The following is a 25,834-nucleotide window of genomic DNA, read 5'->3' on the forward strand; positions in this document are numbered from 1 at the left end:
GGTCCCAGGCCCTGGAAGTGAGCCTCTGGGGGGGGGCTGTGGTGGGAATCAGCATGGGGGGGCACAGATCACAGGCAGGCATCATCATGACCCCAGATGGTGCTGGGGGCCCAGTGAGGAGTTCCAGGGGGTGGGCGCTGCTTCCCAATCTCCTGCGAGCAACCCCCCTCCTACCCCCACCTTCCACATCGCTTGCCCCGAAGAGCCCACGCCCAAGACTCCTCTGTGCCTAGGGCATGCCTAGGGCAGAGTACCCCAGAGTGCCCCACGGGCTCTCCACCCGGGGGCTGAATCCGAAGGGTCTTGGAGAGAAAGAGGGCAGCTGCCCTCCCCCCACAAAGGTACCCCCAGCTCTTGGAGGTTAACCTCATCTCAGAGAGGACCCCGGGCCCCGGGGAAGCGGGGAAACCCTGGGCACCTCCTGGTGAGCTCTTCTTCTCACCCCGTGAACCCAGGAGCAGAAGGAGCAGCCGATGTATGCCTGGGCCTGGAAGCCAGCCTGCCGGGGCTGGCCAGCACAGAGCCGTTTCCCCAGAGCCAGGGCCTCCGAGGGAGAGAGCTGGGAACCGGTGCAGGCTTCATTTGGGTTTAGAGGAGGGTGCCCACCTGTCGAGCCGTACCCACCCGGCCTCAGCTTGTAGGAACTCGGAGGGCACCTCAGCTTGGCTCATCCAAAAGCAGACCATCTACCTCCTCCAGGCCCCCGGGCCGGGCGGAGGGAGGCGGCCTCTCAAGCCTCTTTGCCAGCTGACCTGCGTGAAGAAAGCCACCAGAGCCAGGCCAGGGGGAGAGAGACATGGGGGAAAGCGGGCCAAGCCTGTGTGCCATGAAACTGGGTCGTGGCTGCCTGTGTCCTGGGCCTTCCTGGATTTCCCTCCTGGGTGGAGATTTTCAAAGATCTGGAATAGGATATACTGTTGATTTAACAGGAAAAATAAAATACAAATACAAATGAAAAGCCCTTTTGAAAGAGTGCCGTTGGTGATTGCGTGGGCAGTGTCTGGCTGGAGACACTGCGCCTCCCGGGGGGCTCAGCGTCTGGGCAGCAGGGCTGAAGCACCGAGAAACGACCAGCCAGAGGCGGGACTTGGGGGGCTGCTCCATGGCTGGCCTGGGGAAGGGTGGCATACACTTCCTCCCGACGTGGGACCTGTGAGCCCCTTGGGGATGGCTTGGGTGGGTGAACGGAACTTGACCGAAGCAAAGGGCAGACAGGAGTGCACCTTCCTGCCGCCCCGTGTCTTCCTGCTTGGCTCCTGGGCTGGCTCCAAACCCTGGACTCTGAGCTCCTGCTGACTGTGCTTCCTGCCCTCTGCCCCAGCGCCCGGACCGGGGCTGGGATGTGCAAGCTGCCAACGCAATCTCTTCTCCCCTCCCCCTCCCCCTCCCCCGTCTTTGGGTGCACTTGTCTGTGCATGCACGCACCCCTCCCCCACTTCCTCGCTTTTCCCATCCAGTTGCCTTGCCCTCCCAGTGCGCCTAACCACACCCACCACCAGCACCATCCTGCTTCCCTTTCAAGAATGGCGGTGCACGGAGCTCCTCGCCAACAGGGCAGTGCACAGAGCTCGTTGCACTCCACAGTAGTGGGCTCCACACAGAGACAATTCAGACAGTGAGGGCTGCCTCCAGGAGCGCTGAAACTAAATGCCCTGTCCCAGTAGTCACAGCTCCTGCCCCCAATCCTGGCCACCCTCGGGTACTTTTGCTAGACTTTGGTAAGGATGCACAGAACTGGCCTTAAAAGACAAACAGGACCCACACACAATTCTTCAAGTAGCCTTTGGGATAGTGTAGGAGAAATGGCAGGTTAGGATAGTAGCAGGTCCAGGCACTGGTGGCTCACACCTGTAATCCTAGCTACTCAGGAGGCTGAGACATGAGGATCATGGTTTGAAGCCAGCTTGGGCAGGAAAATCCGTGACTCTGATGTCTACTTAACCACCAAAAAGACAGAAGCGGAGCTGTGGCTCAAGTGGTCAAGTGCTAACCTTGAGCAAAAATGCTCAGAGACCATGCTCAAGCCCTGAAGTCAAGCCCTAGGACCGGCACACACACATAGTCAATAGCAGGATGGTGACTGGATGCTGGCGGGTGCTACCTCTTTCTGGGCATTGAATCTGGAAGCTCCCCGGTGGCAACTGGTTTGATCTTTGTTGTGCAAAAGTTAAACAAAATCTTGTATTTGCCCCTGGGTTGGACCAGATTACCAGGAATTTTCCCCAATAATAAGCATGCACCTTCTTGGGACCGATCAAGTGGGGGGCAGCCACTGGGTCTGGGGGCCCGATTCTGCTCAAGTCTCTTGACAGCCCCACAGCTGACTGGCAGCAGGTGGGAGACGGCTTGGCCTGGCTTTCTCGTCCTGTGGGAGCTGATGGACACAGTCCTTCCTGCTGAAGAGCCTAAGAGGTGGTTTCTGCCTGCCACAGACTAAAAGCTACCACCTTCTCCTCCTGCAGTGGATTCTCCCAATGCTTGCATTCTCTCCAAGGCTTGCATAGGCAGAAGCTAGAAAATTCCCACTTGCTCGGCCACAAACTTCTTGCCTGGTAAGACGCAGACAGGTGGAAAGGGAAAGGAGTCATGAGATGACAGACTCAAGGATGTCCCTCCTTGATGCTGGGCCACCAGAGTGTGTGGCCACTGCTCTTCAGTGCTGCTTTTAGACTGGATGGAAGCAAGGCTCTGCCCCGAGGCCCAGTGTGCTCTCGGGGTGGGGGGGCTGCATTTAGCTAAGAGCGTTGGTGTCCCGGGGTGGTGGGGCGCTGGGCCTGGGGGCGGTGCTCAGAGGCGCTGCATCTGGGATGCCAACGCAAGCTTGCCTGCAGGAATCTTTTGGTTCCAAGATCTTTGGGAAGGAGAAAACCCAGTCGCTCAGACCCCTGGAGGGGGCAGGGTCTGCACACAACAAGCCAGGGCGCCATCTTGATTTGGAGGATCTGCAGTACCTCGGCTTCGGTCCTCACCGGGGCCTGTGTTCTGGCTTCTTAAACACCCAGCCAGGCAAGGAAGGGCTCAGTAGTTCCCGAGGGCCAATTAATTGCTACAACAGGAACTCGGAGGTCCAGGTCTTCCTGAACCTCCAGAAAATCAGAATTGGAAGGGAGGGAGGAAGGAAGGGATGGAAGGAGGGAGGGAAAAACAAATCCCACAATGCCCAAAGGACAATGGAGGAAAAGAAAAGACCAGAAAAAATCTCAAGACCAATACACGAAAACTCCTAAATTATTACTCTGTATCATAAAAGCAGAAATCAGACTCAATTGCTCTATTATAAATTTGCTAAAAATACCTATATATATATATATATTATCTGAACAGAAAAATAGAATACTCTGAGATGCATGGGCATCCTGGGATGGGCCGCACACGGGTTCTTCCAGAGGCAGGAGAATGGCAACAGAAGCTGCAGAGGTAACCGTTACCTGGAGTGTGGCGGGTTGGTTGGCCGGCGGAAACCCCCCTCCCCAGCTAGGGGATAGAAAAGAAATGGGGAACCGTCACATAAGCAGAAGTGGGCTGGCAGGCGCCTGGGCTGGCAGCTTCCCATTGTTCCCATGTGGGACTTGGGCCCAGGAGCCTGTTACAGCTATAGAAAGAAAAAGAAAAAAACAAAGAATCTCACCCCATCCTGCAGGCGCTTCCCTGCCCTCCTTGGATTTAAATACCTGGACTTAGTGGGGTGATGGATAGCACAGAAATAAGGAAGGGCGGGTGCATGGGATGGCGGCTGGCTTGTCTGCAGTGAATTTCAAATGGCCCCTTGCTCATGAACAGAAATGCACGGCAGTTATCGACAATGCATTGCAGTTTTGTGGAAGAGAATACTGTGGGGTTTGTTCTTAGAAGTATGGGTCTGGCCAAGCTCTGGTGGCTCATACCCGTAATCCTAGCTATTCAGGAGGCTGAGATCTGAGGATCATAGTTCAAAGCCAGCCTGGGCAGAAAAGTCCTTGAGACTCTTAGCTTCAATGAACCATCAAACAAAACAAAACAAAACTGGAAGTGGAGGTGTGGCTCAGGTGGTAGAGCGCTAGCTCTCCTTGAGTGAAAAGCTCAGGAACAGCATCCGGCCCCTGAGATGAAGTCCCAAGACTGGCATATAAATATATACACAAAAGAAGGGTGGGACTCATGAGGAGAAAGGACAGGGAGGAGGCCCAGTTACCAAGTTGCCGACTTGGGTCTGAGGGAGTCTCCCCAGAATGCTCGCAGGCTCTGCCTCTGCAAGAGTGTGGCTGTTTCCCTCCTTCCTCCTTCCTTCCCCATCCCCATCGCTGCAGAGAAAGAAGCTTCTCCTCCTTTGTCCTTGCACGTGTGCTCAAGACAGAATTCCAAAGAAGGCACTGAGAAGTCTGACACTGCCTCGCTGCCCACCTTCCTCCCGCCGCGCAGACTCTTCCTGTGGCCCAGGGTGCACAGCTGCCTGAGCCCTGCGCTTTCTGACGGTGTTGGAGCTCAAGTGCAGCCAGGTTCTAGGTGCGTTGTATTAAATTCACCAAGCAACCACCTGCTTCCAGCCTCAGGACCGCTTCTCCGGTTGGACTTGTGTCTTCTTGCTCTGATTGGTTCAGAAATGGGTGGAGCCATCGAGTTCCAGCCGCTGCCGCCTCTGATCCACTACTTTTCTGTCTGTCCCCTTTAGCTTCTCAGTGAGGACTGTGACCCCATGTCCCAAGGTGTGTGTACAAAGGTACACAGGAACGGAGCAGGTGCGCGCAGGTTAAAACTCCAGGTGTGTGTGTTTTTTTTTAGGGGGGGGGTGCCTGGGAAAATTTGCAGTACTCTATTCTGAGTTGATCTCAGGGTAAAAGCCATATTCCCCAAACACATACACACACAAGTAAAAGGGGAAAAAACAAACCCGAACAGCAATACTTTGTAAGCATAGATTATGCTGGATTTCAGTGATTGTTTCTATAAGAACTCTATGGAAAGGTCAGTTCTTAACAATACTTCTGAATTCATCCTTCAAAAGCGACTCAATAAAACACTACTTAAGGTCAGACAGGACATGGGGGGGAGGGGGGAGGTCCCACGTGACACAAAGGGGCCTTTGGTTCCAAGGAGAGTTGCACCACTTAGTTTTTCATTGAAAGAAAGAAGGAAGGAAAGAAAGAAATGACTCCCAATATGCACACATCTGCTTCAACCCACAAAGGAACTGCTTGGTTGGGAAGGAATGGAACGTTCCTTCGCGATCTATATGGCTATATTTAAACATGGTCACTTTCCTGATATGTAAAATAGACTATTAATATTCATAGGAATTTTTACACATAGCATCAGCTCTAAAAATATCGGAATCGGAAATCACGACTATTGACTTTTTATCAAAAAGCGTTTGTTTTCCCTGAATTTCCACGTGTGTGCTGATGGTGGATGTAAATGGTGAGAAGAACAGAGACACACGGAGGTGACCTGCAGAGGACACTCCCGCGCCCCGGACCGCGCCCCGGAAGTGCATGCGTGGCTGCTTCCCATCCCCCAGGGCGCCCGCCGGAGCCCAGTGTCCTCTCTTCCCCTCCCCGCCCCCAGTCCACGTGCAGTTGCTGTGGGAAAACTCCGGAGATCCCTACGAGGAGGCAAGTGTGAGTTTCCTCAGTTTACCCAGCCAACGTCCACGCCGTCCCTGGAGGCGCGGGAGGTGACAACAACTGGGATCCCATGCAGGAAACACGTGTTTTGGAGGGTGGTGCAGCAATCTCCTGTCACTCGTCCCTGTGACACGGACCAACTGCGGCCGGCAAGGGCAGAAGGCTCAGATAACCGGACGGACAGGCGGACCAACAGGCGGACTGCGCGTGGTACTTAGTACTGGGTGGACCAACAACGACTTCCAGTAGGGCCCGGCGAAGCCAGCCCCGGCACCGCTCAGCCAGGAAGACGTGTCTGTCACTGAGGACAAGCAGGACCGCGCTGTGGCCCTGGGACGCCATCATTGACACCGGATCCCGAGGACAACGTTCCATGTACCGCCACGGGCAGGCGGGCACGACACACGACCACCGGGCGACGCCGTCCAGCGCTGCTGCCCCGAGGCGCCGTCGGACTACACGCAGTGGAGGACAACGGGAGGTCGCCACGCCACAACAGGAGGACCAACACCAAGACACGAGGAGCCACGGACTGCTCAGGAAACGCAGATACTTATTGCTTTTGTGGGTACCGTCGGCCCTGGCTGCAGGGGCCAGGGCTGAGCTCTGAGGACAGACTGTGATACGGAGAACGCCGACGGCCGGCTGGGGCCGAGCGCACACCCACCGCCATGCGGTCTCCACGCCCTCCCACGGCGTGCCCGGCCCCCTGCATGCGTGGCCTCCGGCAAGGGCCCGCGAGTGGGCGGGGGCAAGCTGGGGGGGGCAGGGAGAGAGACCCTAGGACTCCAACACGGGGACAGGGCGACCCACCGTGGCTGGAAACGGGCCTGAAGCAGCAGCGCAGCTCAGGGCCCACCAGGAACCTGCGGGAAGGTGGCTTGTTTTAAAATGCAAGATGGTGACGCTGCCCCCTGGTAGAACCTAGTTTTGAAGAACATAAAGGGTTTTTTATTAACTTTTTTTTTTTTTTATAGCTTGAATACCACAAGAAACAAAAAAAAAATTTTTTTTTTTTCCTCTACCATGGTAGGTGTGTTCTCCATTGCGGGAGCCGCTCAAAAAGTCTGGACTGGCATTTCCAAGAGAGATGTTCCGTGTGTGTGTGTGTGTGTGTGTGTGTGTGTGTGTGTGTGTGTGTGTGTGTGTGTGTGTGTGTGTGTGTGTGTGTGTGTGTGTGTGTGTGTGTGTGTATGTGTGTGTGTGTGTGTGTGTTTCCTTTCATTTTTGCAGGTTTAAAAAAAAAACCGACATCGATTTTCTGCCACTCTTCAGCAATGCACGGTCTCCTTGGAGAAGCGATTTCTTTTGCATATTTGACACTTGGATACGTTTTTGGGTCTATGCTAGCAGTGTACTTAGAGTGGTTTCCTTCTCTGCCCTAAAACAGTGCTCACCCCTGGCGGTGGCAGCCTCTGAGCGTGTGTCAACGCCCACGGGGACCAGGGGAGCCTCACCGGATGCCATCCCCAAGGAAAACCTCAGCTCCTGGGGGGGGACCCAAGTCAGCTGCGAGAGGGTCTTGCACTGGGGCCGTGGCTTATGAAGAGATGTCTCCTGACAGGAGTGTCCCCCTCAGCCTCCCGTCAGGGGGGTCCAGCCAGGTGATAACGGACAGGGGCTCCTAGATGTGAGTGGGCCACACCCACTACCAAGTTGATCAACTCACTCAACATCAGCCGCTGGCAGCCGAGGCGGGACGGACGGAGGGAGACGCTCATTCCCAAGGCTGTGATGCCACGCTGGGAGGAGAGGAGGAGCCGGCCTTGGGGACATCGGAATGGTGGCAGAGGTGGCCAGGAGCCATGTCATCTCCACAAAGGCCAGAGGAGCTGTTCCAAGGAGACTCCCCCCCCACCTCCACACCCCCCCCAAGGCTTGTCTGCTTCCAGGCCTATGGACCTGTCCGGGCTCTGTAGGTCCCCGGGAGCCCCCCTCCGGGGACGTCTCCTCTCCCCCGGGGATTCTGCAAGGCCTTTCTTTTTCCGGGTTCGTGCAGAAGAGCCGGGTGACTGCAGCCAGCCCCACCTCCTCGGGCCTCACCCACAATTCTGCTGGGCGCAGACCATTCAGATACTTGGGTCCCGAGGGCTCCCGTGGGCCCCTCCTCCGGGCAGCCGGCGGATGTCGGGGGAGATGTGATTCTCCAGTTTGCCCTTTTCCTGACCGCCGGGGCCCTTTCCGGCGGCCAGCGTCTCCGGGGGGTAGATGCAGTTCTGCCTTAGGAACTGTGGCGAGGGGGGCATGGGGGAGCTTTCAAAGTGGTTCTTTTCTGACCTGGCCGGGGCACTGAACTTGGGGCTGGTGCTGCCGCGGAGGCTCTTGGGAGGGCTGGAGTCCACGCTGTACAGCAGCTGGCCCTCATCGTCCGTGTCGGCGTCGATGAACTGGTGCACGCCCGCCTCGAAGCTGAACGCCGTGGCGGCGCCGGCGGCAGCGTGCTTCTCCGGCGACCGAGGCGGAGTCCTAGCACTTGCCGTGGTGAAGATGGAAGGTTCGGGGTACGGGACAGGCTTGTCCAAGAGTGAGGCGCATTCCAGGCCCGCCACGGCAGCCGCCGCACCCCCTCTTGGCCTAAGAGGGTCCTCGTACACCCCCAGCACGGGGAGCAGCGGGCCGGGGTCCCCCTCCAGGAAGTTGACTTTCAGTGCTCGGAGCTTCAAGGGGTTGGTCTTCAGGGAGCTCTTGGGGCTCTCCATGAAAAAGCTGGAGCAATGGCTGCCATCGGGGGTGGGCGTGGAGTTGGTTTCCACCAGTCGACCCCCGCTGGCACCCAGGGCTGCCCGCCAGGCCCCCTCCGGAAGGGCGCCAGCCCCGGCCTTGCTGGGGAGGGACGCCAGGGGGCTGTGGGAGAATCTCGTGGCTTCGGGGAAGTCCGTGGCGCAGCTGATAAAGCTGTCGATGCTGGACATACTGCGCATGTCGATGACGCCTTCGGCCCGGGCGGGCAGCGGGGCGACGGGGCTGGGGATACTTTCCATCTCGAGTTCTTCCTTTGGTTTGCTCTGGGGTGCCGACTCTTTGGTGTTGAGGATCGGCTGGGACTGGGTCTTGGCCATCTTGCTGTACATGTCCTCCAACTGCTGGACGTTGAGGTGCTGGGGACTGGAGGAGGAGCGCGCCTTCTCCGGGGAGCCCTGCTCCTTGGTCTCGAAGGACTTACTCGAGCTGTTTTCTGACAGCGTCCGCTTCGCCCACTTCCACTTGGGAGACAGGTGGTTGTCCTGGATTTTGTCCTTCTTGCCCACGTTCTCCCCGTTCTTCTCCACCACGACGTCCATCATCTCGATGCTCCGGGCAAAGGCGTCCTTCATGTTCATGGACACGATGCTGCCGTTCCGTTTGGCCCTCTCCAGGGCCTCTCTGCGCTTGATGGCTTTCTCCTGCCTCTTCTGCTCCTTGTAGAACTCGGAGAAGTTATTGACGATGATGGGGATGGGCAGAGCAATCACCAGCACCCCCGCGATGCAGCACAGCCCCCCGACGATCTTCCCCAGGAGAGTCTTGGGGTAAATGTCTCCGTACCCCACCGTCGTCATGGTGATGGTGGCCCACCAGAAAGAGGCCGGGATGCTTTTGAACTTGGTGTCGTCCTCATCCTTCTCGGCAAAGAAGACCAGGCTGGAGAAGATCATGATGCCCATGGCGAGGAAGAGGATGAGCAGGCCCAGCTCGTTGTAGCTTCGGCGCAGGGTGAAGCCCAGGGACTGGAGGCCGGTGGAGTGGCGCGCCAGCTTCAGGATGCGCAGGATGCGCATGATACGAAAGATCTGCACCACGCGCCGCACGTTCTGGAACTGCAGCACGCTCTTGTTGGACTCCGTGAGGAAGATGGTGACGTAGTAGGGCAGGATGGCCAGCAGGTCAATGGCGTTGAGCGGGCCCTTGAAGAACTTCCACTTCTTGGGCGACGACAGGAAGCGCAGCAGGTACTCCATCGTGAACCAGGCGATGCACACGGCCTCCACGTGGGCCAGCTGGGGGTTGTCCGTGCTCTGGCCGAACTCGTCCAGGCTCTGCAGCTCAGGCAGCGTGTTGAGAGACAGGGCGATGGTGGAGAGGACAATGAACATGATGGAGATGATAGCCAGGATCTGGGAGGAGGAGAGAGGGGACCCATTACTTATTTGTCTGTCCATCTGTCTAACCACCTGCTGAGACAATCTGTACCTAGGGGCTTGAACTCAGGGCCTGGGTGCTGTCCCTTAACTTTTCTGCTTAAGACTAGTGCTCTACCACTTGAGCCACAGCTCCACTTCTGGCATTTTAATGGCTAAGTGGAGATCAGTATCTCACGGGGCTCATACCTGGAATCCTAGCTACTCAGGAGGCTGAGATCTGAGGATCATGGTTCAATGCCAGACCAGGCAGCCTGAGAGACACCTATCTCCAATAAACCACCGGAAGTGGCACTGTGGCTCAAGCGGTAGAGTGCTCTCCTTAAGCTAAAGAGGGACAGCGCCGAAGCCCAGAGTTCAAGCCCCACAACTGACAAAAAAAAAAAAAAAAAAAAAAAGCCAAAAGTGGAGCTATGGCTCAAGTGATAGAGCGCTAGCCTTGAGCACAAAAGCTCAAAAACCTCAGCACCCAGGCCCTGAGTTCAAGCCTCAGGATCAGCACCAAAATAAATAAATGAGAGAGAGAGAGAGAGAGAGAGAGAGAGAGAGAGAGAGAGAGAGAGAGAGAGAGAGAGAGAGAGAGAGAGAGAGAGAGAGGGAGAGAGAGAGGGAGAGAGAGAGAGAGAGAGAGAGAGGACTCACAGACTTTGTGCCCAGGTTGGTTTCAAACTGCAATCCTCAGATCTTAGCCTCCTGAGTAGCTGGGATTACAGGTGTCAGTACTGGTGCCCGGACCTTTTCACCAGATGATCTCTGGAATCCACAGAATCTGCAGCCCCCCCCCCCGCCCCTCCCGCAGTGCTCAGCACTTGCAAATCTCACTACTCATTGACAGGATGAGCTTGAAGCATCCTTACTCAGCTGGGCATGGTAGTTCATGGCTGTAATCCTAACTACTTAGGAGGCTGAGAAGGGGAGGATGGAGAATTGAAGCCAGCCTGGGCAGGAAAGTCCATGAGACTCCATTCCCACAGAAGGGAAACTAGACACAGTGTTAATACCAACATACCAGCTATGACCCCCAGATAGGCCTGAAGCAAGACCCGTTCTTAAAAACAACCACTGTTGTACAGCCTGCCCCCCCCCCCCCCCCGCCGCCCAGCCCTGCCCTGCAGGGTGGCCTGGCCTTGCTTGTACCTTTAATCCCAGATGTTGCTGATTGGCCCCTGGGGGGACAGAACCCAGGGGGAGCCAATCTGCATGTGGAGAATTCGTTCTCAGAGCTCTGGGTGGTGAATGGATGGATGACCTTGGAACCGAAGGGCCAGGTAGAAGCCAGGCTTGCACCTGTGCCCCATAAACCTGAGCCCTAAGCAAGCAGCCCTCAAGTTGCAATGGGTCATTCCAGAAAAGTCAGACAAGGAAGGAGAGAGGCAGCGAGGCCCCAGGGACTCAGAATAGGACACAGAAGGCAGACGTCAGGGGCTCAGGCTCTGGTCTTGGTTTGTTCGGGGTTCCTGAGCCCCTGGCCCAACATTTCCTTACCCTGAGGGAAGTTGTTTACCTCTCCAGGCCTCGGTTTCCTTGTCTGTGAAATGGGTCAATAAGGGCAGTGTCTGCTGCCAGTGCTCCTGGTCACGCAGCTGACTTCCTGCTGCACACAGGGCATCCAGTACACCCCAGCTCTCGTTCTGGGGGGCCACATCTCAGGCCACAGCACCCTGCCTCCAAGGACCCTGTTGATCTTTGCTTCCTGTCTTCGGCTAGCATGGCCAGCTGCAGCCGATAAGCGCACCCCCTCGTGGCAGGGCACCGGGAGGTTCCTGAGATCAGGCAATGGCGGTGTGCCCGTGGACAGCCCTCCAGGACAGACACAGGCCTCGGCCAAGTCCCCCAGGGAACTGCCCCACCCCTGGCCCTGGTGGTTCGGAAGGAGTGTCTGTCCCTTTAAGAGCGTGGGGGCTGGCAGGGGAGGCTGGCTCCCATCTCTCCCCGCTCCTGGGAGGGTCTGATGTCCCCCACATGATACCAGATGCATGAATCACGCACCCAGCCATTGTACCATCCTCCCTGTGATTCCCGGCGCCTTTGTACCCCGGCTTGTGCCCCTTCCTCAGACAGAAGGTGCGTAGGGAAGAAGAAAAGGGGCCCGCCGCATCCTGGGGGTGCGCTGCCTGCTGTGGGGTCTGGCCAGGGAGGTCACATACCCATGACACCTGTGGGCACACAGCCCAGCGCCCCCTCCCACCTCCGGGCCCCATCGCCCACAGGCGCTCCTCTTCCAGAACTTCTGAGAGTGAGTCCTGCCCTCGGTGCCTCAGTTTCCCCCCTCTGTAAGACAAGAGGTTGCTGCAAGACTGCAATGCCCATCCGTGCCTCCCCACAGCTCTCAGATCAGCTTGTGGCCACGAGTGGTAACTTTCTTTGTTCTTCTGGGCTTGGACTTGAGTTCGAGTCAGGTGCTTTTATGTCGCCGCAGTGTGGCCTCCATATTGTTCTCCTTTACGTGGAGAGCTCTTGTTCCCCAACACGTCTCCCTTTATTCAGTCACTACTCTCCACTCTGCACTCCTAGACCGGAGGCTTCCGGAAGGGTGGGGTTAGGCCCGTGGACGGGCCTGGGGCCCGACGTGAGGACGGCCCCCACCTCGTCCTCCTGGCCCGCCTCACACTCTAACAGGGCCTCTGCTTTCCTGGGACCGGAGCCCATGGGGTCTGGGCAGGATGCCAGCCAAGGCCCACAGCCAGCCCGGGGCCTGGGAGGCTTTCCACACATTCCCTGCTGGCGGGGAGGTGTGGGGTTCTGTGGGAGCCCTGCTGTCCACAGGGGGAAGTGGCCGGGTGGCTGAGACTTCAGGCTGAAGAGCTATGCATCATCTGAACACCCCAGGTAGGAGGTGCGGCTGGAGCAAGGGCCCTGAGGTAGCGAGGCTGGCACATCAAACTTCTTTAGGGGCCGCACGCACGTGGCTGGGGCTGTGTGAGTTGGGGGCGGAGCGGAAGCAGAGGCTGGGCCGGCGGCAGGGCCTGATGACAGATGTGGATTTTCTATGAAGGTCTCCTTCCTTCTCTCTCCAGGCATGTCTCTGCAACATTGTACCCTGTCCTGGTGAAATGACTGACAGTTTCCAAGCTGCCCCCTGGGGTGGCTGCTCACACGTCAGGACTTGCCATCTTCCCCTCCCCACCCCCGCCTTTCTGCCCATTCAACTGCCCACTCCTGGGGGCAGGTCCCTCCTCAGCGATCCCCAAGACCCCCAGGGTCTTCTATTATGGAGCCGGGCTGGTTGGGCTGGGACTGTTTCCTTTTCTCTGTCCCCCATAAAAAGCCGGGTCTGCAAGGCCAGCATGGGGGGGGGAGGCGAAGGGCACCCAGGGGAGGACATCTGGGTCATTCCCAAGTCCCCAGCTTGGAAACAGTGCCTCCTTCCCTCCGCAATTGATGAATGAACAATTAAATCGAGGAAGCTGAGCGACCCTGGGTCACACAGCTTGTAAGCCGGGGACCTTGCATACACCTCAGGTCCCTGGGTCTCCCCAAGACTTTCTCAAGGACATAGAGCGAGGTGGCTTCCAGACCAGCAACCCTTTAGCTCCTTATATGGTGTTTCCGCTTCCGGCTTTGTGGCGGGATTACAGGGAGAGTTTTAATTAGAAGGGTTACTGGAGTAGATCGGATTAGGAGGGATTGGGAGCAGCCTGGGGTTTTGCCCCTTTCCTATAGATGGGGGTGGGATGGGGGTGGGGTGTGGGGAGAGCCCCCAGGGAGGCAGTTACAGGGGACAGGGGTGCCCGGCTGCTATGGGCTTGAGGCTGAGACATTTACCTTCTCCTAGTTGCCCAAATTTCAAAATGGGGAGATTTCACCTAAAAATCCAGACGTTCCGATTCCCTTCGTAAATCCACCCGACTCCGCTGCCCGGGATTCCCAGCGGTGACCACTGGCCGGCGCTAAAGAGCAGCTGTCCTGCAGGCCAAGAGCCCGGGCAGCCCGTGCCCTGAGCATCTCCGGACCTGCAGGTCCCAGGTCTGCAGCGGGGTGCCGACCACGCTGCAGGAAGTGTCTGCATTGCACCCGATCATCCCGCCTGCTGGGTGCTCACTTCTCGGGTCTGCTCAGCTCTCTAGCCACTCTGCCACCGCTCGGCCCCAAGCCCACCGCCCATCGCTGACAAAGACCACTGGGCACTCCACACCTGACACGGGGCTTCCCAGAATGCACACTGCACGTCCGGCTTCTCTTCAGCCTCCCGTCACCATCCTTCATGGCACAGCCCATGCTGTGCATTCTGCCCAAATGCTCTTCCCTTCCCTGTGCTTGGCTAGCTCATCTCCCATCCCACCGTGGCTATCACCTCCCGGGGGGGGGGGCCTCCCCGACCTTGGGCATGAGTTGGCCCCCATCGCAGACTCCCCCAGTGAAGTCCTACAGGGACGCCGCCTAGGGTAGAACAGGCCACTTGTGGGCAGGGGTGGGGGCCCGATCCTTCCCAATCTCGAAGGCTCACAGCCTAAGAAGATGTCCAATAAACATCTCTGGAAGAAAAGCTCTTGTTTATGGGTCCTGGTTATAGAGCTACAGGCCATCGTGTGCCTCCTCACTTTCTAACTGGAGAATGGGAACACTTGCCCATGGTGACCAAAAAATAGCAGAGTCAGGCGCCGGTGGCTCACAACTGTAATCCTCGCTATTCAGGAGGCTGAGACCTGAGGATTGCAATTCAAAGCCAGCCCAGGCAGGAAAAGCTGGGAGACGCTTATCTCTAACCACCAAAAAAGCCAGAAGTGAAGGTATAGCAGAGCATCCTTAGCAGGCACAACTCACGCCCAAGCTCTGAGTTCAAACCCCAAGACCAGTGTATGGGCATGCATGTGCACGCATGCGCGCGCGCACCCCCACACACACTCTAACAGAGGCTAAATGACTATAAATGACTATAAAGCCAGCTATTTGGCAGGCAGAAATCAGGAGGACTACAGTTTAGGAACGGCCTGAGCAAAAAGTGAGACATGGCAACAAACAAGCATGGGTGTGCCCCCTCTTATTCAAGCTATTTGGGAAGCAGAAGTGGGCGGGTCGCAGTCCAGGCTTGCTTGAGCTTAAGTGTAAGACCCTGTCTGAAAACTGCTAAAGCACAAAGGGCTGTGTGGCTGTAGCAGTAGACGCTGCACCCTATCAAGGGGGAGACCTTGAGTTCAAATCCCAGCACTGCCAAAACACTAACATAAAAAAGTGACCCAGGGGCTGCCTTGCATGCATGAGGCCCTGGCTTTGATTCCTCAGCACCACATAAGCAGAAAAAGCCAGAAGTGGCGCTGTGGCTCAAATGGCAGAGCGTTAGCCTTGAGTTGAAGAGCTGAGGACAGCGCCCAGGCCCAGAGTTCAGGCCCCACAACCAGCAAAAAAAAAAGTGACCGAGGCAGAAATGAAACTTGTTTCTCAGAAGCACTTTTATCGGTTACCTTTTTAAGCTTAATTTTTTGCCAGTCCTGGGGCTTGAACTCAGGGCCTGGGGGCTGTCCCCAAGCCTCTTTGTGCTCCAGGCAAATGCTCTAATACTTGAGCCACAGTGCCACTTCTGGACTTTCCTGAGAAGTTAATTGGACAGTCTTTCCTGCCCAGGTTGGCTTCAAACCTCGATCCTCAGGTCTCAGCCTGAGTATCTAGGATTACAGGCACGAACCACCAGCCCCCAGCTGCACTGGTTATTTCTGAGACATGGTCTTACTTCCTGCTTAGACGCACATCTTGACCTCAATCTGCCTATTTTATGCCTCCTGTTGTAGCTGGGATGATAGATGCATACCACCACACCTCCTTCTTCAGTTGATGGGGGCCCCATGACTTCTCTGCTAGGCCTGGCCTGGATCTGCGATCCTCCCGATCGCAGACTTCTATCCAACTGGGATGACAGACAGTGTGTACCACTGTGCCCAGCTATGCGTGTAGGAAAGGTCTTGAGGACTTTTGTGCCCAGGCTGACCTCGAGTCACAGCCTTCCCCATTGCAGCCTTCCTGTTCTCTGCTCTTAACCAGACCAGTAGTCCTGGTCCTCCCCAGCCGGAGCAGCTCTGGCAGGTCCTGGCATATACTCAAGGTTTGGCAGGGACAGCATTAACACAGACACAGTGGCCCAGCAGCCACACAGGGTCTCCCCAGTGTGGAGTTTCCTCTGCCCGCGTCTACAGCGTCCCTGCCTCCATGGATTAAACGCAGGACGAGGGCAGAAGAAATGAGAAGAGTTTTTGTTTTTGTCAGCACTAGGGACGGAGCCCGGGGCCTTGTGCACAGAGCACGGGCAAAGCAAAAGGAAACAGAATTCAGGAGGAAGACACCTGAGCGTTCTGGTGAAGGACCTGGACCTGTGTTTTCTTTTATTCATCTTTGCTTCCCGTCTTTCGCTGTGAGACTGTGACTGTTTCCGAACCTCTCTGGGCCTCCATTCTTCACCTGTGCAGTGGGGAACACCAGCTTCCTGTCTCATGGATTTGCCTTGGGAGAATCTGATGGGATGATGCATGTGGTGTGTGGCTCAGTGAGCTCAGATATTCACGAGGAAGGTTGGGTGCTATCGCTCATGTCTGCAATCTCCTCCACTAGGGAGGCAAAGGTCAGCAAGGTCACAGATCAGGACAGCCCAGGCAAAAAGTTAGTGAGACCTATCTCGACCGGTGAGTGGAGCATGATGGTGCACATCTGTGGCCCGGCAAGGTGGGACACATAGGAAGGAGGATCGTGTTCTCAGAGGCTGGCCTGCACAAAGACACTAGCCCTTATCTGAAAAATTCCCTAAAGCAAAAGGACTGGGGGTGTGATTTAAGCGGTAGAGAGCCTGCCTAGCAAGCACTCACCTCTGACTCAAAATCGCCCTCCCAGTGCTGCTGCCTCTGGCTGCATGCGTTCCCTCCTCGGGTTTGGGCAACCTGAAGCCATCTTGATTCATTCATCTGTTCATGGCTCCAGGTCGACTCACAGGCTGAGTCCCCAAGACACCGCCCCCCTCCCGCCAGGGCCTGGGACGTAAGGGGTTGGCATTCAACAAATGCTGACTGGTTTAAAAAGATGAATAGGGGCTGGGAAGGTGGCTCAGTGGTAGAGCGCTTGCCTAGCATGCCTGAGGCCCTGGGTTTGATTCCTCAGCACCATATAAGCAGAAAAGGCTGGAAGTGGCGCTGTAGCTCAAGTGGTAGAGCGTTAGCCTTGAGCTAAAGAGCTGAGGGACAGCGCCCAGGCCCAGAGTTCAGCCCCCATGACCGGCAAAAATAAGTAAGTAAATAAATAAATAATAAAAACAGGGCTGGGAAGGTGGCTCAGTGGTAGAGCGCTTGCCTTGCATGCATGAGGCCCTGGGTTCGATTCCTCAGCACCACATAAGCAAAAAGAAGAAAAAAGCTGGAAGTGGCACTGTGGCTCAAGTGGTAGAGCGCTAGCCTTGAGCTGAAGAGCTGTGGGACAGCGCCCAGGCCCAGAGTTCAGGCCCCACGACCGGACCCAAAAATAAATAAATAAATAAAAATAAAAACAAAAAGATGAACAGCCTCTGTAATCACCTTCAGAATAACAATACAACATTTTTGTTTGTTTGTTTGTTTTTGGGTCCGGTCATGGGGCCTGAGCTCTGGGCCTGGGTGCTGTCCCTCAGCTCTTCAGCTCGAGGCTAGCGCGCTACCACTTGAGCCACAGCGCCACTTCCAGCTTTTTCTGCTTATGTGGTGCTGAGGAATCGAACCCAGGGCTTCATGCATGCAAGGCAAGAGCTCTACCACTGAGCCACCTTCCCAGCCCCACAATACAACATTTTTAAGTTGAGAAAAAGATGAACGGACGACAATGCAGTGAGTTGTGTGGATGAATGGATGTGTTTATGCGTTAGGAGCTCAACGGGGTCACCGAAATACAATGCTCACTGAGTACTGTCCTGTATCAGCACCCATCCCATATCAGGGCCCATCTGCCGACTCAGGCACTATGGGGAAAGGCAAGCTTGAATTGGCAGCTGAATGCCTGATACTAATGACATAATAATAACAGCTAATATTTATTGATTTCTCACTGTGCTGGGCACTGTGCCAGCAGCCGTAAGTAACAGAGCTCACCCCCTGAGACCAACCCAGAGAGAGACTGTCTCTGAATTCCTGCTTTGCAGTTAGGAAAAGCAGGGCGAGGAAGGGGAGGCTTCATGGAGGAGGAAGGCTTTGGCTGGGGTTGGAGGCTAGATGGATGTCAGCAGGAAGCTGAGAGAGCTGTTCTAGGCTGAGCTTTGGCACAGGCTGGGGGCAGGGAACGGCAGCCAGCCTTGTTTGGCTGGGACTGGTGTGTAGAGACAGGAAGGCGGGTGAGACAGAGGCCTCTACTTGCTGAGCTCCTCCACAGGGTCGGGAGGCCCTGTCTTTCCCAGAAAACTGCTTCTAACCCACCCCACTGGCCGCCCCTGCTGCGTGAAGATGAACCGGAGGCTTACAGTGGTTCATCAGCAGGCAGAGTCACCCAATAGAAGGACTACAACTCAGGCCTGCAGCTCTGGGGTGCAAGTGTCGTTACAGTGATTGGTGATGGGTGGTGGGCGTGGCTCTAACCAGCCACTCTGACTGGTTAGTGCTGGTGGGTGTGGCCCTAACTGACCAATCAAGGCTAGGACTAAGGCTTAGAGGTTGGTAACAGGGTCAGCCAGTGTCCACATGTAAACCTTTGAACTACATCCTTGAGGATCCTGCTTCCTGTTGCTGCCCATGCAGGACAGGAAGGACCCGAGAGAAGCGGCCTAGGATCCACTCTCCTTGGGCCTTGGCAGTGTGTGAGGCGCCTTCACGAATCCACCAAGCATCTGGAGGTGCCAGGGCAGAGCAGTAATCTGGAACCTGAGAAGCCCCATCCTGCTGGACTTGGCCTGACCTTGACTGGGGTGATTCAAGTCTCAGTGGATGCCCTGCTCTGGGGGTCTGCCCAGCGGAGACCCTCCACACAGCCGGGGGCAGGAACCTGTCCCCTGCTTGCTTCTGCTTTCCACCCAGCCCTCCTCGATGGGAGGATGGGGTACCCAGCACAGATACCCCAGCACAGCAGGGGGTGTCCAGCATTCACTCTACTGGCTCAAGCAGCAGATAGGATAGAACCCATGCAAGCGGTGTGCTGAGCATCTTCCTCCTCCCGAGGACCCGCAGTGACACGGCAGACCCCCGCCTTCAAGGGCGGCCATTGCAATGATGGATGTTTAGCCACATGACCTCCCGGGCTACAAGGACAAGATGGGCGATGGGCTGTGAAGGGTGGGGATGGAGGCTTCTCAGAAAAGATGCGTGGTTTAGAGGTGAGGTGTCCCAGGGCTGGCGTGTTGGAGGCATGTGGTGGGACCTTTCAGGGCAGGAGGTCCTGGGGGTCCTTGGAGGGACTATGGTAAGGTTGTTCTGGTGAAGTCCTTGGACGGATACTTGTGAGAGGGTTGTGATGAAGGAGTCTGGCCTCACCCCAGCCTCTTGCCTCTGATTTGGTAATGTGGTTTCTCCCTTTCCAAACTCCTGCCACTGTGGTACCATCCACCATGGCTCACAGTCCCACATTCTTTTTTGTTGTTGTTGTTGGTAGTGGGCCTGGGCGCTGTCCCTCAGTTCTTCAGCTCAAGGCTAGCGTTCTACCACTTGAGCCACAGCACCACTTCTAATTTTCTGGTTTTTCATTGGAGATAAAAGTCTCACAGACTTTCCTGCCTGGGCTGGCTTTGAACCTCGATCCTCAGATCTCAGCCTCCTGAGCAGCCAGGGTGACAGGCGTGAGCCACGGGCACCCGGCTGCTCCTACATTCTTGGTCAGGTGAGACCTGGAACACACACAGGAGAGGCTGGAGCTGTGGGAGCCAGCAGAGGGAAGAGATCTGAATCCTGGCCCACCAGGGGACCTTCTAGACAGTAAAAACACCAGCTATGACTTGTGCACTCACACACAATACCTCACTGAACATTAAACACTGTCTATTCTGCCATCCCAGTTTACAGAACGGGAAACTGAGCCACAGAGGTGTGTGCCCACAGCCACACAGCTCAATGAGTAGCATAAGCTGGGAATTGAACCCAGGGCTCTGTCCTCCAAGCTCTGGGTTGTCTCCTATTCTCAGAGCAAGCAGAAAAAAATTACTTGGAGCATCTACCAGGTGCAATGCCATCTTCACCTGGCCCTACCTCTGCAGACCGCCCATCAGCCTGAGCCATGCCAGTCTCCTTTCCCCTCTTCTGATCGCCCTGCCCTCACTCCTCCACAGGGCTGGGAGAGGTCAGTCACGCGACCAGCCTGGCCCATTAGCATATGCCAACCCTCCTAGCATGCTGATTGGCCGAGGAGTGGCCACGTGACACAACATAGGCTAACGAGAGAGGATCCCGGGACTTGGGCTGCTACTGCTGAGGGGGAGCCACTTAACTGAAGACTCTGAAGCCTGGCAGCCAGGAGAGCTGGTCAGAGTGCAAAGCCCCCCAGGGTCTGGGAGGTTGGGCTGCGGTGTCAATCCTGAGGCTTTCTTCTTGAGGATCTGTGCCTCTAGGCCAGACCAGAGCCGCAAGTGGGTTTCCCAGGGCAGCAGCCAATACATCACCTCCCTGCCTCAGCGGCTTAAGCCAGCTGGAATTGGATTTCTGTCTCTCGTAGCTGAAGTCAGCACGCCCCATCGCTCCTCTCCCGTTCCCAGCGTTATTAGTCTCACGGCCCCGCTCACGTGATGCTCACCACGTGGCTTCCAGCCAGCCTCCCTCTGGCACTGCGGGGAACAACACCCTCAGCACCACGATCGACCTGTGACGGCGCTTGTAATTGATGTTGCTGCCAGCTGCGTGCCGCCTGTCCACGCTCCCCAGTTGGCCAGGCCTGTTTGGCCCCAGTAGGCCAGGCGGTGCTTTGGAGACAGGGTCTCGTTTACATAGCTCAGACCGGCCTGGAGCTCACCAGCCTCTGGCCTCAGCTTCCCAAGTGCTGGGATTACAGGCGTACGCTAGCTACCATCCTGTCTTGTTCCCTTACCGCCGTCATCACGGCAGGTTTTCTCAGCACCGGTGTAGGGTGAGGGGCAAGGGCTGTGACCATCTAGAGCCATGGCCGGGGCCTCTCAGGCATTTTCCTCTGCTCGGTTCCTTACTGAAGCTATGACGCTGAGGATGCTGGGGTGTATCAGTGAACAGCAACACCGTCATGGTATCAGTCCTCCCTCCACTACTGAGTGGAAAGGCTCTAGAACATTCTAAAGAGCCTCCTTCACAGGCTGGGCTCATCCCTTCTCCCTCATGGGAGGAGGGCTCCTTGTAGAGCACCTCAGGCAGAGCACCTTCTAGAACACCTCAGAGCCTCTCAGCCCGGGGCCTTGGTGAAGAGGATCCTGAGCGCCGCTCTTGGTCTGCACTGTGCTGTGTGGGGCCTGGCGCGCGCAGTGAACATTCTGGAAGAGCCTTGCAGAATGCGTGACTCCTCTTCCTGCTCCTCCTCCCTCCCTCCCTTCCCTTCATCCTCCCATCTCCCACCTTGCCATCCACCAGTTATATGACATTCATTCCTCCCTTCCACTCCCTCCCTCCACTCATCTTTCCATTGATCCACCGCCTCCTCCCTCCTGTCATCCTCTCTTCTTCCTCTCTCCTTCCATTTCTTTCTTTCAGGCTGGAAGATTCACCTGGCTTCCATCCGCTCATCCTCCTCCAGAATCCCATAGCCTTCCGTCATCCTTCCACCCGCCCTCTCTCCTCCCTCCCTCCTTCCATTTGGCTTTTTCCATCCATTGCTCTTTGATCCAGCTGCCGGGGACAAAGCCACCCCTGACCCCCATGCCGCGGAGTACGTCTGAACCAGGGCAGTGACGCGTTCAGGGCCAGCTCTCCCACACACTTCCGGCTCCCTGGCCTCTCCTGAACTCCTCCAGCAAGCCCAGCTGCCATCCCTAAACTGTCACCAGGGCAGCGGCGGCTCGGGGTCAGCTCCCTGCCCTTTGCTGTCCCCCCAGCCTCTCCTGAACCCCTCCAGCGAGCCCAGCTGCCCTTCCTAAACAGCGCTGGCTGCTGTTTTCCAGCTGTGGCTGCAATCGGCCCGGCAGTGCAGCCCGGCCCAGGCAGGAGCCGCTCGGAGCACCGCTGGCCTGCCAGCCCCTGGCAACGTGCCGTCCCGCGCAGACTGGACACATACCGTGTGCTGGCACAGCGGGGCACGGAGGGAAGAGCCCAAGGCCCCTCTCTGGTTCCACTCTTGCCTTTTCTGCCTTCTGGGGTAAGAAGAGGCTGGGACGTCCCGGGAGGAGCATGAGCAACCAAGGGCGCTGCACGGGTGGTGGCAGGCTGGGACTGGGGGGCCCTGGGAGCGTGCCAGCCCTGCCCTGCTTTCCTGACGCCCGCCTCCAGGTCTTCTCTCCTGCTGATCCTCGCTAACAAGAGGATCTCTCTCCCCTCGCTCAGTTTCCTGGCTCTTTGGATTCCTCTGGGGCTGCAGATCCTTCCAGAAAGCCTGGCTCATGCTGCCTATGTTCCCATGCCTGCTGCCCAGTGCCTGAACGTGCGGTGGCCACGGCCCGTCCTGCTGGGCAGGCCGGGGAGGGGACCAGGGGCTGCGCAGAGCGCTGGGCAGCGGTCCACCAGGAACCTGGGCTGCGGCAATCACCGCAGTCCAGGCAGGGACAGTGGCCCAGGGTGGCCTGATTCTCCACCTTCTCAACAAAAGCAAGTCTAGGCGGTGCACTATGAGAGAGCTCTGCCGCTTCCAAGCCCCAGGCGCCGCCAGAGAGCTGGGCTCCAAGGGGTATGGAGATCACAAAGATTACACCTGTCACAAGGATATCCATGCCCTGAGGTCACCCCTGGGAGACGTTATCCAGGAGACACCGGGCCCAGAGACATTCAGGGATTTTCCCAAGATCACACAGCTAGGTCACAACTTGGAGGTGAGCCCAGGTTTGGATGACTCAAGAGACAAATCTAGCGCAGTGGTGGTGGCACCGTCCCCTGGGAGGCATTTTGGAACTGTGGGGGAGGGCAGGCGTTTCTTGTTGTCATGGTGACGTCTGGGATCACACAGGCTTTCAGTGGGTGGGAGCCCGAATAAAGACATCCTGTGCTGTGCACAGCCCCGCGTTAGAAAGACCTGTCCTGCCCCCAATGCCAACCGGGCCCCGGTTTTCTCACTTCTCCATCGCCACCGTCATTCTGAAGTTCCGGCTGTATACCAGGGCTTCAGATCCAGCAGCCTGGGGCGGTGGGTGCTACTAGCACCCCTGTTTCACAGGACGGGTAACTGCAGCTCAAGGCAAGCGGACAAACTGGAGAGAAGCTGTAGGGCTGGGGCTGGAGGGGAAAGAAATGAAAGGTGCAACATGTACAAGAGCCAGAAAATCCAGGAGTGAAGGCCAGCACGCAGGCCCCACTTAGAGCGGAGTTCAGGCCCTGCAGTGGACAGTGCACGGCCTGCGCCTCGCCCCGCTTGCTCTCCGGTGATGTTGGGGCGCAGGGGGGCGCTCCCTGCACCTGCAGAGTCCTGAGGGCCCAGCGCACCACACCACCTATCGCTAGCCTGGAATGAAACCAGGACTCCAACCTGGCAGCCCAGCTTCCACACCAACAGCCTGTTCACACCACCGTGTGCACACGCAAGATACTCTGTAATAACAGTGCAAAACATGCAACTTTTCTTTGAGACAGGGTTGGACTCTGCAGTCCAGGCAGGCCTTGAACTCACATTCCTTCTCCTTCATCCTCTCCAGTGCAGATAATAGCTGTGCTGCACTGTGCCTGGTGCAGGTTTTTGTGGGTTTTTTTTTTAATCGACTATAATGCAAAATTATCAATGGTGGCCTGGGGGTGGGGCTCACCTCAGAGGTAGAGAACTCACCCTGCATGTGGGGGGCCCTGGCTTTGACCTCTAACACCACACACACACACACACACACACACACACACACACACACACACACACACACACACACACACACACACACTTTTTTAATCCATGATTAAAAAATACTGAAAATCGGGGGGCTGGGAAGGCAGTGGTAGAGCACTTGCCTTGCATGCATGAGGCCCTGGGTTCGATTCCTCAGCACCACATAAGCAGAAAAAAAAGCCGGAAGTGGCGCTGTGGCTCAAGTGGTAGAGTGCTAGCCTTGAGCTGAAGAGCTGAGGGACAGTACCCAGGCACAGAGTTCAGGCCCCACGACCGGACCCCCCCAAAAAAATACTGAAAATCCTGGGCACCCGTGGTTCATGTCTGTTCATGCTCAGGAGGCTGAGATCTGAGGATCATGTTTTGAAGCCAGTCTGGGCAGGAAAGTCCATGAAACTCTCTCTCTCTCTCTCTCTCTCTCTCTCTCTCTCTCTCTCTCTCTCTCTCTCTCTCTCTGTGGAGCTTGAACTCTAGGCCCGAGCTCTTCAGCTCAAGGTGAGCCCTCTACCATTTGAGCCACAGTGCTACTTCCAGTTTTCTGGTGGTTTATTGGAGAGAAGAGACTCACAGCCTTTCTTTCCTGGGCTGGCTTTGAACCTCGATCCTCAGATCTCAGCCTCCTGAGTAGCTAAGATTACAGGCGTGAGCCGCCGGTGCCCAGCTTCCCTAAGACCCTTATCTCCAATTAACCACCAAAAAGTTGGAAGTGGAGTTGTGGCTCAAGTGGTAGAGTGCCAGCCTTGAGCCTAGAGACAGTGCCCAGACCCTGTGTTCGAGCCCTCGGACCAGCACAATAACCAAAGGAGTCAGAACCCTAACAGCGTCGTGTGGTGTCGTATCAGCATCTGAGAGCAAAAGAACACTCCGCTGATTTGGATCTTCGTGTCAAAGGCAGCCCACGGCCGTGCCGGTGGCCCTGCCCTCGCTTGCCTACCTACTACATGGGTAGTCCGGTGTGCCTCGCTCTCGCCGGGCCGGGAGGTGGTTAACGCTGGGGCCCCTGCCAGCAGTGCTCTGCAAGGCAGGAGGCTGACAGGCCTGTCATTAGGGCCGGGCGGGGGAGGGGGTGGCTGGCGAGCTCAACTCCATAATGAACACCCTGGCTGCCAGCTGGCCGGCTCTGGCTCTGTCAGGCTTTCTGGGGGCCTCTGAAGACCCGTGGGGAGCGAGCAGGATAAACAGCGATTTCTCCCCTGGCGGGAGGGCGGGCTGGGCAGCAGGGAAGGGGCCGCGGCTGAGCCCCAGGGTCAGCGCTGGGGTCACCGCTCAGTGCTGCCACTTGCCGGCTGGGGAGATCTCAGGAGGGTGACCCAGTCTTGGGTCCCAAGAACACAGCTGGGACTTACCAAGTGCCACCTGCTTCCTCTGGGCCCCATTCAACACAGCAGCGGCCCTCGAAAGGCACACCGCGGGCACAGTGCGCACTGTAGGCTTTACCCATAGTGACTCCCGTGCCCCTGGCGGGGAGGGGGACATGGTGCTCAGAGCCGCCCAGCGCTGGCTCACGCCTGCGCGGTGAAGGTCAGAGACTGGGCGCACTGGCAGGGAGGTGGCCCCGCCCAGCCCCCACCCCCCCAGCCACCCCCTGCCAGCTCGCCCAGGAGGACCAGGAGGACCGTCCCCTCCCCAGAACCCCGCTCTCCTCTCGTCTCATTCACGTTGGGGATTTTGGTAATGTTATTTTGACGTGACATTTCTGAAATAACACTCAGCTAAACTGTATTTTTCTATAATGGGGACTTGCCACCTTCTCAGCACTGCGGCATCTCCGGTGACAGCCGCATGCGTGTCATTTCCCCCAGGGTAGCTCAGAGGTTGACAAAAAAAAAAAAAGTAAGGAAAAAAAAATTAGTGTAGAAGGGAGATGGGTGTGGTAGTGCACACCTGTAATCCCAGCACTCGGGAGGCCGAGGCAGCAGGGTGACACGAGTTCAGCTTAGGCTACAGAGCGGTCCTGTCTCAGAAGCAAACAACAGCGCTGTCGTTGAGTGAAGCTGCATTCATTCCTTCAGCCGTCCAGTCGACTGGGGACACAGAGGCGGACGGGCACTCGCCATTTCTTCCCTCACGGAGCTCAGGCCCAGTGGGGGGAGAAAGAATGCCAACACATAAACAAGATACTACCAGACTGCAGGGGGCAGAGCATGGCCCCATTACCACCCCGTCCTATCTGTCCACTGATGCGTAAGGGAAGACATGGCTGCTGGTGTGTGTGTGTGTGTGTGTGTGTGTGTGTGTGTGTGTGTGTGTGTGTGTGTGTGTGTGTGTGTGTGTGTGTGT

The 25,834-nt window shown here is 56.8% G+C and overlaps 1 protein-coding gene across 2 annotated transcripts in view; it reads right to left on the bottom strand.

Moving 5' to 3' along the window:
• Positions 1–1,436: 1,436 nt before the first annotated feature.
• Positions 1,437–25,834, bottom strand: part of Kcnb1 (potassium voltage-gated channel subfamily B member 1) — a 67,379-nt gene continuing 42,981 nt past the window's right edge. Inside the window, exons 3-4 of one of the 2 annotated variants that reach the window (XR_011365475.1) lie at positions 7,270–9,694; positions 1,437–6,524 (exon numbers count right to left, since the gene is read on the bottom strand). Coding sequence is in view for 1 of the 2 variants with exons in the window: in XM_069989971.1 (XP_069846072.1) it covers positions 7,670–9,694 (2,025 nt within the window). In the remaining variant the exon portion in view is untranslated. Of the gene's footprint in view, positions 9,695–25,834 lie in introns of both variants that reach the window. The other variant, XM_069989971.1, reaches the window with a different exon arrangement.

This window comes from Dipodomys merriami, unplaced genomic scaffold (assembly GCF_024711535.1).
Source record: "Dipodomys merriami isolate MVZ:Mamm:240054 unplaced genomic scaffold, mDipMer1.0.p SCAF_39, whole genome shotgun sequence".
Classification (NCBI taxonomy): domain Eukaryota; kingdom Metazoa; phylum Chordata; class Mammalia; order Rodentia; family Heteromyidae; genus Dipodomys; species Dipodomys merriami.